The 13,069-nt window shown below is 41.0% G+C and overlaps 1 protein-coding gene across 2 annotated transcripts in view; it reads right to left on the minus strand.

Annotated features, from left to right (window-relative positions):
- Positions 1-13,069, minus strand: part of LOC144043383 (low-density lipoprotein receptor-related protein 8-like) — an 85,763-nt gene that overhangs the window by 53,495 nt on the left and 19,199 nt on the right. For both annotated transcript variants that reach the window (XM_077556962.1, XM_077556961.1), the window contains exon 3: positions 6,091-6,213. In XM_077556962.1, coding sequence (XP_077413088.1) covers positions 6,091-6,213 — 123 coding nt within the window. The remainder of the gene's footprint in view (positions 1-6,090; positions 6,214-13,069) is intronic.

The raw sequence follows: 13,069 nt of genomic DNA on the forward strand, positions 1-13,069 counted from the left end.
CTAAATGTTATCTTGGTTGACAGTTCAACAGCGCTAAATTATCCAACCATTTTTGCTCGGTCCCGGCAGCTATTGGATATTGGCTGTGTTGTTTACCTCATGTCAGTCCCGCATTGTAACAGTGGAAGAAAAGCTCATCTTGAGTTGGATATAACCGACGATCACTGTATTAGGCTAGTAGGACTACATTTCCCATGATTCTTAGATATGGAAGCAGGAAATAGTTCTATTTCCAGGATGACAAAAACAAGGCTGCTAGCAATTAGATGCGGATGAGAATGAGAACGTTAATGTGTTTCTAGTTAGCTATTGTTTGCGAAATATAGGCCGCGTCCCAATACTTGCACTTCTACTCTTGTGCCCCTCAATTGCGCATTCACGTCGATGGGTACGAGTGACTTGCTACCGCTAAAAAATGCATGGATGGAAGTATGTCTGTGTGGACGTGTGCCTGATTCATTCTAGGCTTAGTTTGTTTTGTTTTTACTTGAATCCTTCAACACAACTACCAAATCTCTATGCCATGTAGAGGAAACTGCCAGAAGCCTTTAAAAAAGTTATTTACTTTTTGTGTTGTGAAAATCTGACATTGCAATGTGCAACATCACGTGAAAATAGTGCATACTGTAAGTGATTTACATATAAATTTTTGTCAGTCCAGATTTCTGTCTCCTTATTGTGCAGTCAGGCGATCAGAATCACTACTTCGTTTATCTTTAATTGGATTCCAAAAACAAACATGCTCTCCATCAGAGGTGGCTTCATGTCGTCCTACTTGCTCTCAACTTTCTGAGGGAGACAGCTTCCTACATTATTCATCCAACTCACCAACAGACGAGTAAAGCGGTGACAAAGATGAGGCAAAAATAGACAAGCAGCTACATTTGAATTTTGAATTCAAGGTCAAAGTGTGATTGAGTTTGTAAAAAATTAAGAAACATCACAAAAGTCTTGGATAATTGTCCGTCTCTCTTCAATGACATTATGCCAGTCCAGATTACAGTACAGGACAATAGGTCTTTGGAGCATGTGTTTTACATTTCATTCCGGTATTTAATCTTGCATCTTGCCAATAGACCTTTGGACATACCAAGGCCTGGAATACATGAGGCTGTCTGGCCCAAAAAAAAAAAAACACACATCATGAATAATTTCGCCAGTATCATCAGATATCTAAAATTACACCATATTATTGTCGATGAATTGTAAATGTTCTGGTAAATATCCCCTAGATCAGACATGGGCAAACCCCGGCCCGCGGGCCAAATACGGCCCGTTATGCGTTTCAATCCGGCCCGCCGAATTTATCCAATAAGGCTAGAAAAAAAAAAAGCTTTTTTTTTTGTTTTTTTTTGTTCAGCTCAGTGGGCGAGTGGTTAGAGTGTCCGCCCTGAGACAGAGGTCCTGGGTTCAATTCCCGGCCGGGTCATACCAAAGACTATACTAGACTATATAACTTCTACACACCCGGAAAATATGATCACTGGGTCGGGGTCTCACTGATAAGCTCGTTTACGCACAGAAAGGGGACAGAAAGATACGCAGGGTACATTCATAACAACGTTTGCAATTTATTAAAATAAACGGGAGAATGGCAGTAAGCTTAACTCAAGATAACTGATTCAAAAAATACAATTCTTCCTGGATTTGGACAGGAGGAGCGCGCATGCAGGAGACTGTTGATATTGGTGAAGACATCCCCGGGGCGTGTGTCGAGCACTTCTATGAGCGTTTCCTCGTTGGCTTTTGGCTTCTTTTTGAGCTGCTGCACAAACACCGTGTGCTATGCGTCCCCCACGGAGATGGAAAAATGGTCAGAGACGGATTGGATGTACGCGCTTTGTCCTCAGCGCGTGACAGGCAGCAGCGGCTATCATGCAGCCGCATGTGTCACACGCACTGTGGGCCCGGGTTAAAAATGGGTGGGCCAATGGAAAAAAAATCTTTAACTTTACGCCTTGAATTGAAATCTATTAATAATAGATGCAGTCACCAGGTTTGACAGATCACAGTGTATGTGCTATTATAATCTATTTACATTTCTCCTCCCACTTTGCCAAATAGTGTGTAAATGCCGCATCTTGCATATTCATTGAGGCAAACGTACTACCTGGATTAGGGCTATTTTATAATAATCATAATAATAATAATAATACATTTCATTTAAAAACAGCACCTTTCAGAACACCCAAGGTCACTTTACAAAGCATAAAAGCACAGCAAAAGTTGAGCTAAAACAATAAAAATGAAGCTATTGGAAAAGCTGTTTTAAATATGTGGATTTTGCACATTTGAAAAACGCAGTCCTAAGTGCACACTATAAGTAAATTGGGTTGTACATTTATCTGTGTGTTTTTACTGTGCTATGAGGTCCAAATACTCCTGGTCCGGCCCATCTGTCAAAATTTCAAACCCATTGTGGCCCGCAAGTCAAAAAGTTTGCCCACCCCTGCCCTAGATGATTAATTAAAAAATTACAGTCAAGTACTTTCAGTCAAAGCCAGTCAACTAGCCTTCAGAAAGAGCAGAGAATGAGGGATTAATTAAAAAAAAAAAAAAAAAAAAAGTTATTTGGTTCATTTTATTGACTTTAAACTAGCCCTAGTTGAAATGTGGTTGACAGATAAAGTCAAGATTCCCAATTTGTAATCGTTTAGTTACTGTAGAGTATTCATCGCGCGTGAAAAAATGTGTCACGGATAAAATACAGTGATTGCATCAAACTGTTTTATCCCTGACTGTTTGTAATATGCCGATGAATGGCCCTATTTGAGCAGACTTTGGAAAGATAAATACATAAACGGAGCATTGATGAAAACCAGACATGCTGCTGCAATCAGATGTGGGCAAAACGAACACAAATAAAACAAATAAGTGACTCAAGCCTCTCCTGGACGCATCTAACCCCCGCCAGCATTTGTGAGTGGGTGAGCGTCGCTGACTGGCAGCCAGAAAACTGCCGCTCTCGGTGCTGCAGGTAATCACCGCCTTTCTTCCACCCGCCACATGAGCTTGTGTTCAAGTGTGTGGGCGAGTGGAAGCTGGCAAGGCGGCTGAAGTGCCACAGGAGCCGAGATGACAAGGGAAATTAGCCAGGCTCTCACAGGCAGAGTTAAATGGAAGCTTTTCTACACGAGTTGAATACCTGACAGCATTTGAAGATGCAACACCCAAAATGTCAAAAAATATTTGCCAAATGTACTTATACAGCAAAGCTGTCAGATGTTTCACCTCAGTTTAAAAAACAAACACATTTTAAGGAAACAAATGAAAATTCAGGTTCATTCATTATTGAACTGCAAGGAGACGTAATATCCTTGTCTGGGACTGTATTCAAGCCATAGTTTTTAAGCAGACAGAAGTATACGGTATGAATTTACACAATTGGATCTAAACGCCTCACAAAGAGACAATTTATAGAACCGTCTGATTTTTCACAACAAAATAACTAATTGAGTCTCCTATTAACAATTAGGAATAGGGCTGTGGGGAAAAAATCGGCTAACTCGGTTAAGTCGACCACAAAAGTTGGCCGACACAAAAATGTCTGCCTCAAAACTTTAATGCAGATCTTAAATCATATTTGCAACAACCTTAAAAATAATTGTTCACTTTCGTGTGTACTATACGGACAACAAATTACAGACTTCTGTGGCGCAAGAAGAATAGGTCATTTTAAACTAAAAAAATAAAAATAAAAAATAAAAGTTTTACGTAATTACTGGTAAGTGAACGTGTATGTGTGCCGACAAGATGGTCAGCCAGTCGGCGGACGCTTACTCAAGGTAATAACAATTCCGCTTTGGTGCTTTTTAAGCAAACCAGCACAATCACGCTAACTTAGCTTAGCATAGCTTGCTCTATCAACATATTGCTTAGCAGTGGTCTTATGAGTATGAGTGTAAAGAGACTTAATTATTGTGGGAAAAGTCTATGAAAAGGCGTTTGCAGCTACCAGTGTTAGCGGCTAGCACCTAGCCAATAAGCAAGTGGCGCTTATAGTCTGAGACCAACAGTCAAATTAGTTTTCTAAGGCAGTTAATAGGCGTAAATAACTCGCACAATTTGATGCTGACAGCCTGACACAGTTGATCACTTTTTAACCCGGCAAACTCAAATGTGCTGCTTTAGCCGGCAAAATCGCTACTAGGTACTAGGTTCTGATGTCACTTTGTCTTGAAGACCAAAATCTATGGTGAGAAATGTGTCTAAATTACTCTTAATGAAAATGAATATGAACAACATTTTTATTTTTAAGTGAGTATAATGTGATTTTAAATCTATTTTGACAAACCTGTGTTTGACAAACCAAAATGTTATGTGTAGACAGTCAAACATTTGGGCGGGTATTACCTGGGAAATCAATGGAATAATCGACAGGATAATCGATTCTAAAAAGCTTCGTTAGTGAAAGCCCAAGATAGGAGTTAAAAAAAAACACTAAAAGGGCAAAGATCTCACAACTCTTTCCAGCAAGCACCGCAAAACAATTCAATGAAGCGGAAACGGGTTTTAAGGCCGAGATACACCAATTTGACAGCATTGGTTGATCAGTGTATAAATTACTGTCGTGAAGTCGGCTCGAGTTGGATTACGTCGGGGGGCGTTTCCAGCAGGAATCGGCGTCGCGGGCATTTGATCAATGTGATGGGCTGTTAGCTAGCGAATCAGCGCACGGGGCAAGAAGAGCAAGTGACAACGCGGATAAACAGTACTCAACTCAACTGTATGTTTTTTCAGGACAGCACACGTGAACATTAAAGTTCCCCATAAAGAGGATATGATCATATTTCAACATGATTTTGACAAGAAGACTTGCAAAGTCGTTTAAAAAGTCCTTATTGTATTTTGGAGGTCAGTAAATGACACAGCACAGCGCAGTGACAGTTTGGCCGACTTCAAAGAAGGTGGCTTCAAAGCTGTGGTAAATAGACATAGTTTACTTCTTTTTTTTTTTTTTTATAAATAGTTGCCGCTCCTCCACCTCGGCCCGACGTCCTTGGAGCGTCCAAGTAAGCACAGCCAGCCAGTAGTAATTCAATCATAGCGGTGGACTCACAGGCGACAGTCCAGGTCTCTGTCAGGCAAAGGAAATCCAAGTTGTTGGAAAGGAAAAACTCCCTGAAAATTAACGTTTTGTTGCATTCAACAGCGCGATTCTTGTGAGAGCAGCAGGAGTGCACTGCCCTTCCGTCTGGCGGTCTCGAGGAAGCTTCTTTAGAAGCTGGAGGTCGGCACCGCGTCCAAAACGCGGAGGGCAGCACGGCCGAAGCGTTTCGGGTGAACCGACGATCAGTAGCGGCCAGGAGTCGACAGGGCCCAGGATACGCCACAACGGAGTACATCCGTGCGTTCGGGAACGAAAAGGGGACGAAGCTTGTTCCAGCGCCCGTTTTCGCTTTACCAGCTGGCCGCCGCGTTTACCCCGGCACCGCTGTCAACACCGGTATGAGTCGTTTACGTTTTTATATCCCGCCCCTGTAAAGAGGTTGCCGGTTGCCTTTAGGAATAATGACTAAACTTCGTCTGTCCTTCCTTCCTTTCCTCAGTCTCTCGAGGTTTCCCTGATTTGTTGGAATTTAGATGTTTCTGAGGTTGGTGAAGGACTCTGGTTGGTGGCCCGTTCGTTGCTGGATTTCACTTTCCTTTCTTTTCTTTGGTCCTTCCTCGGGTCTCCTGACGGCCTCACGACTCGACGACTGGAAGTGTTCGGTTTAGGTGAACGGCATGGGATTTTTTAATAGGTTTTAGGTGAACTAATGAATACACACTCACGCACACACACACACATACTCACCCACAAACAAACAACAAAAAAAAAAGAGCAATGATGATGAACAATACTGAGCTCTCCAGGAAAAAAAAAAAAGGAATAATGACTACCACCGCTGACTTCTCGCACATGCGCTGAAGGTACGTAATAGTCGGTGTCGGTGCGGTGTGTATTTACGTAATTTTTCTACGCCACGTGCCGACGTTTGGGCCGACGCCACAGGGGGTAGGCGTCGGTTATATTTGGCCGAGGTCGAATTGGTGTATCTCGGCCTTTACATGCGCCCTTGATCTGAGAGGTTCTGTGGTTTCACTTACTGCACGTCTCCTCTGCCTCGTCAGACCCGTCGGGACATTCCGGTTCCCCATCACAGCGCCAGCGCCCTGGGACACACTGGCCGTTCAAGCAGGCAAACTCTGTAGGGGCACACGTTTTCCTGGCTGCTCCGAAAGAGAGAGAGAGAGAGAGAGTGTGAGAGAAGAAGAAGAAGAGAGGACAGACTTAAAAAGGATGTTAAGATCATTGTTCCTTCAGGCCTAATCTCAGTCCTAACTGGTGCCATTAACTAAATGCTGGCCATCAAGCCTCATCAAGCTGTCCCTCACTAATTACCCTTTGCACTTGCTTGGCATATAAACTAAGCGTCGAGCATTGATATTTTGCTTCTTAATGATGGGGCACTAAACTTTGTGAGATCAGGGAGGTTAAACCTCTTATCTTGCCATTGTGTTCGTTACAAACTGCAAAGCACACACGCACAATTTAAGCGTACGTGGATAACACAAGCATGGCCACTTTCCTCATTTGTTGTTAAAAGTGTAAAAAGGCTCTGAGCTGAAGTCTCCATTGTGAAAACGACCCATCTCTAAACACAGAAGCTCCATAGAAGACATATTAACATTTAGTGTGTTTCTTCACTGCCTCCACTAAGAGCTTTTTTTCTGTGATATTTGTTTGTCTGCCATTAGAATGAATCGACACTATCAGGCTGCTGCTCATTCTTTTTGATGGAGACGTAATAAATTATTTTTAGATTTGAGTCACTAGGCAAATATTCACATTTGTCCTTCATTAATTAAAAGAGTGTGAGATGCATTTGGCAACAACTTCATCTACACAATATGTGTCAAACTTCGGTCCTCGAGGGCCGTAGACCTGCAGGTTTTGGAGGTTTCCCCTCTTCCAACGCAAGCTGATTCCAATCAGCAAGATCGCTATCAGGCTTATGCAGAGCTTGCTGATGAGCTGATCATATATCAGCTGTGTTGGAGAAGGGAAAAACCTGCAGCACTCCAAAAGATGTATTTAAAAAGTTCTACTTTTTGAAAGATACTCTTTTGATAGAAACTGTTATGCGGCCAATGTGGCTTAGCATCCAACTAATTTGTATGTTCACACGTGTGTTCAGCATACTAAATTAGTGATGTACTTATACACATGAGTGAGTTTTGTCCAGCCACAGATTGATTTACGCTCAATGCTTGCAGGTAGGTGTGTTATTTGTCTATATGTGCCATGTGTAGACAACTGACCAGTCCAGGTTCTGAATCCAGGTGATAATTGGATAAATGAAGATAGCGACAGTCCTCATGAATTTAATAAACCCCTGTTTTGATGCTCGAGTCATATTAAGGCGCAAATCCAAGGAGTTGCAGCCGCTTTATGGACGTAGCACAAATTCCTGCATTTGACGTCATGCTGTTTATCTTCAGACCACAAACGAAGAAACCGTGACTCTGTTGGCTGCACTACACTTTGCCTAATTTGCCACCGGATTGGATTCATCAACAATCAATTTCAATTTATTGACAATGACGTAAGTGACCATATGGTCGAGCTCAAGTTGCAAATGTAAAATGCATAGGCAGAGTTACCCGCACCGTGCATATCTGCAAGGCCTTGCAATAAAATATCAAATGCACTATCAAATATATGCAAGATAGGCTTTCACTTTTCCATCTAATGTTTACCTTCCATTTATCATTTAATATTTTCATCAAATTGGATTTTTCATTTGTTTGTTCTATGAAGTGTTTACAGTATTTTCTGTGGAGTGAATGTTACTCGGCAGCACGGTGGTTGACTGGTTAGCACGTCCGCCTCCCAGTGCCGAGGACGTGAGATCGAGTCCGGGCTTCGGCCTTCCTGGGTGGAGTTTGCATGTTCTACCCGTGCTTGCGTGGGTTTTCTCCGGGTGCTCCGGTTTCCTCCCACATTCCAAAGACATGCATGGCAGGTTAATTGAACTCTCCAAGTTGTCCATAGGTGTGATTGTGAGTGTGGATGGTTATTCGTCTCTGTGTGCTCTGCGATTGGCTGGAAACCAGTTTAGGGTGTACCCCGCCTACTGCCCGAAGCCAGCTGGGATAGGCTCCAGCGACCCCCGCGACCCATGTGAGGAAAAAGCGGTTAAGAAAATGGATGGATGGATAAATGTTACTCTAAACTGAGTCTATTTGGTCCCACTCAAGGGAAAAATTTTGGAATTTTTTTAGTAGTTTACTTAAAAGAAAAGAAAAAAGTTACACAAGGGTTGAGGTTGCTCTTGGTGTATTAAGTGTATTTTATATATACTGTTTGTTTCTGTAATGAATATGTATACTGAATATGAAGATTATGTATGTGGTGAGATCTTTTTATAAACCCAATATGGGTTTCCTGATCTCTCCTGCACAATTCAATGTTACAACTGTTTTTATTTTTGTCTTTATATTGTCTATGTGCGAATAAACGAAAACGAAACGAGGAACGAAATCATGACCTTCAACTTGGAAGACTTCTACGCTACCACCTGAGCTATGCCACTCCTACTGTTTCCTTATATCCAAGAGGGATCATTTTTTATGTCTTGGAGTTACCCAACCTGAAGTTGTGGGTTTGTACCTCAACCCTTGAGTGACTTTTTTTTTTATTGTCTTCCAAGTGTAAATTTTAATCTATTTAGAGTGGGACCAAATAGACTCAGTTCCAATAAGTAACCATTCAAGTGGACTCGGAAGTCGCTCGTTAACGTAAACGAGAAGAGCAATTACTGATTTTGGCCACCTACGGACATTAATACATACAATATAATTATATAATTTTTATTCGTAATTTCATTTAGACAGATCGTCGTTGAAGTAGATGTTGCTTTTTGTTTTATCAGTGTATTTTTGTGTGCTTGATCTTCATGATTAGGGGTGGGAACCTTTGGGTACTTCACGATACGATACGATATGCAATACAAGGCTCACAATAACGATTATCTCCCGATAGGACGATACCGTGATTAGCGATATATTAGTCGGGTAATAAATCCACGATAATCTAGGATAAAACTACTCAAGACATAAATTGATGTTTTTTCAATGAGAAAATAGTTTCTTTTTGTACGATCACTGAAACAAAATATTAAAACTGCTGAGTGTATTTTTTTTTAAATAAATACAAATGTCTTTTTAACAGAGACCACTTTCTGTGAACAAATTTGTGTCTTTCTTAAACATGCAACATGTCAGTCAGTTACATAGTGAATTGTTTCATTTTACAAACTGTGACGATTTTTTTGTGTAACATTGCAAAAGTAAATAAATAGAATTACTTAAATATTAAATCCAATGTGTGCTTCATAAAATAGTTACCTATGCAAAACTCAGTTGCTGGACAGATAATAAATGTCTTACACAAGTAATAGTAAGCTCATGAGTCTTCTTTGCCTGAAGACTTCCATACATTTCCCCGCCACTCTTATGAAGTTGCTCCCACTTGCGGCCTGCCAAGTAATTGCTCAATAAGTAATGAACAATGGATATTGACTACAAACATCGCGATACTTCCACAGGCGTATCGATAATCTATCGGGAGACAAAGTATCACGATTTATCGCAACATCGATATATTGTCACACTCACAAAAGTAGATTAGAAATGCAGAAATGGGCATTGCAGCACGAAATGAGAAGTTGTAGCAGAACCTTCTACATAACACTTAACTAGTGTACATGACGTGACAAAGATCTTGTAATTCTGAGCTTGGCGTGATGTGTGCTCTCGGCAGGCCTCCACATCATCATGTTTGCTTCTTATCGAGTCCAACCGAGCCAGCTACTGATTTGAGTCAAGGTCTACAGGGGCTGTGGTTCACTTGGCAATAATTACCCAGGCTATGACATGCCATCTGCTTAGAGTGACTTTCTGTTTTAATTAGTACAGATTCAAAAACATAAGGCTCATAGGGGACGCTAGTTAGGGGGCCGGGCTAAAGAATAATTGTACCAAGGAATGAGAAAAAAAGCAGAGATCTGATAGGAAAAAGTGGGGTGGGAGTAATGCAGAGCTGGATTGTGTCACATTGTTATAATGTTTTATGGAGACCAAATGCAAAGTGTAAAATAGAATAAAATTTGTCAGTAAAAATGTCAAAGGCAGGGTCAGCCCTCTGACATATCATAAATGTACTGCATGTGTCACATATCACATATGGTGTACTGTAAGGCTGCAATTGTCATATTGCCAGTAAAACCATATAACAAATACAGCCAAATGATCATATTGTCCCTAAAAGGAGAAGTCAAGTCAACATATTCTTTACAACAATATATGCGACTCCACTTGTCCAAACACGGCATTTGGATTAATATTGCGGAATATGAATTAAGCAGTAAAAATCCACCAGTTTTTATCCATCTCAGGGGGAAGCCATTTTGGCACTTGCTGTCAACGGAAAATGACGTCACAGTTGCTCAGCGAAGCGCTCAGTTAACAACAACAAACCAATCACGGCTCATCTGTTTTCTGAATTTGGTCATGTGATGTTTGTAAGCGGAGCCGTGATTGGTCGTTACCAAAAGCGCACACATAAATGGTTAAAAATCAGTGTGAAAGATCCGACTAGATTTGATTTAACTGAATAAATGAATATACCTCATACGTGCCATTTACTGTATGGATTTTGCACACATTTAGGTGGTATCATCATAACATTTCTGATACATTGAGCACATCAGTATGGGTTCAATAGTTGCGGTTATTAACATGCACAAGGTAGCTGTTAACATTAACATTTTTAATTCTTTATTTTATATTTTAACCATTTTGAATTTAGTTATAGATGTGTAGATGCACATCTACACAGGTGTAATAATGTCAAACTCAATATAACTCGACCTTAACCTATCTGTTATCTTATTTTGTCTAAATTCCTTGTTTTGTCCTGTTTGTGAAAATTCAAGTTCAATCTAGCATACTGAGATTCTGTTTTGTCTAAATGTGAAAGATCAACAACCTAGCATACTGTGAGAATGTAATCTGATTTTCGTATTTGATGGGAGGAGAGAGGCGTTTTTCTGTACAAACTCTGATTGTAATAAAAGGGCTGTGTCTTCCTGGGGGGAGGGACACACATTCGTGGATGACACTGCTTGGGTGATATGCAATTGTGTGACCAGAGATCTCTGTAATAAATCCACCTTGCAAGGACCCTTTTCACAAGAATCTCATCTTTGATTTATTTGAACACGCAAAAGATTACAAAACTTAATATAATCCTTCATAGCACAGGCACTACAAAGGAAATGATTAGTATTATACAATTATTTCAGTTTCAAATTCAGGTCGAGGGTGTGCCTCTGGCCCGATTAATCAAAACTCAATCCGCATATTCCGTTGAATTGGAAGTTTGTGATTCGACACCGTGAACTTGTGTCACATGACAGAGGTCACGGGTGGCTGCTTGCGTCCAGTCTTTGCATTTTGTAAGTTCGGAGTGTGTGTGCTAATTATAGCTCCAATCGGCACTAATGACCAGTGAAGAGTTTGGGCAGCCTCAGCCAGCAGAGCTCCTCGGTCCCTCCAGGCTAGCCTGAGAGTGATTTATAGTGAAGGTGGTTTAGTTCCGCTTGGCTAAACACCGATAGATTTACCTTGATGCCTGAACTCTGACGGGACTATGATCACTGCTGAGCAGCATCGATGTTTAAATAAAATCTTCAACCATTAAGATGGAACTCAAAGTGTTGATGAAAACACTACTACAAAAAAACAGTCTTCTTCCTTTTGCTCTACCTGCTCATAAACACCAGATGTCTGTTAATGTTCTCATTCATCCACGTCAATGTAATTCTCAGGGCATCGAATCGATCGCAACTGGACTGTTCTGGTTGTCTTTGAAGACGTTTTCGCCGCTCGCCCGAGCAGGCTTCATCTGTTCATCATGCACAGAGGCCGGATAGGACAGCTGTAGTCTGTGTATGATGAATATTAGAGAAAATATTATCATTACAAAGGAAACTATGCACTAACCCAGGCAGCAGCATGAAAGCTCGAATTTGGTGACATTCCATTCAATAGAATAGAATTTGACAATACAGTTGATGTTCGTGCTGAATGTGTGTATTGTGTTTACATAATGGCATGACCTAGATTTTAAGACATTACATACTCATGATTAATTCCACTATGACATCCAGCAATCGTATTTTACTACACGTGCACTGTTGGAGCAGGGTGATGCAACTCACGCATTTCCTTTGTTCGCAGTCAGGATTTATCATCATTAAGTCCATACGATTGTAGGTCACGGGAGCATAATGAAATATTCCAAATATAAGAGGCTCGCTGATAAATTGCAAATGGAGAAACATAGCATCAATGATGCAACCAGCTGTAATGTTAACTAGCCCTCATACTGCGTATGTGGTCATCATGCAGTTATACTGTACTTACACAGTTTTTATTCTTAATTATTATCTCTGTTCCAGAAGTCTGAAAAGCATTCATGCGTGGAAAACAAGCAAATCTTGGAGATTCCAGTGGACATACATTTTAAAACGTCTTGCAGTATAGTGGCAGGTTGGTGCTATTCAGGTAGATTTGACATCACTTCAGCTCTTAGACAGAAACTGGAATGTGTCTTTGCAAAAGGCAAAATTGCTTCTTCCCACACTTTTTATGTTTGTTAGTTTTCGTTAACTATAATAACCTTGAGAAGTTGGGAATGTCTTGCTTTTCCAAATCTGTTGCGTTAAAAGGTACAGTGTGTAATAAGTGACCACTAGATGTTGCTATAGCATAGAATACAGCCAAAATACAAACAGAAGCACACACACTACGGTGGCTCAGAGAGACACCACACACCGCAAGTTTAACACCAATTCCTACTTTGCGTGAACGAACGAGCATCTCGGCAAGCAGCGGCGAATTGGGAGCCGTTGTGAAGCACGTCGAAAGGCAGAGCAAGCCGGAATTAGCCGGAGCAGCTAACAAGAGCTGTGAGCGGGAGTTAGTCGCAGCCATAGGCTGGGGTTAATCTAAATCAATT

The sequence above is a fragment of the Vanacampus margaritifer genome, chromosome 2 (assembly GCF_051991255.1).
Source record: "Vanacampus margaritifer isolate UIUO_Vmar chromosome 2, RoL_Vmar_1.0, whole genome shotgun sequence".
Lineage (NCBI taxonomy): Eukaryota > Metazoa > Chordata > Actinopteri > Syngnathiformes > Syngnathidae > Vanacampus > Vanacampus margaritifer.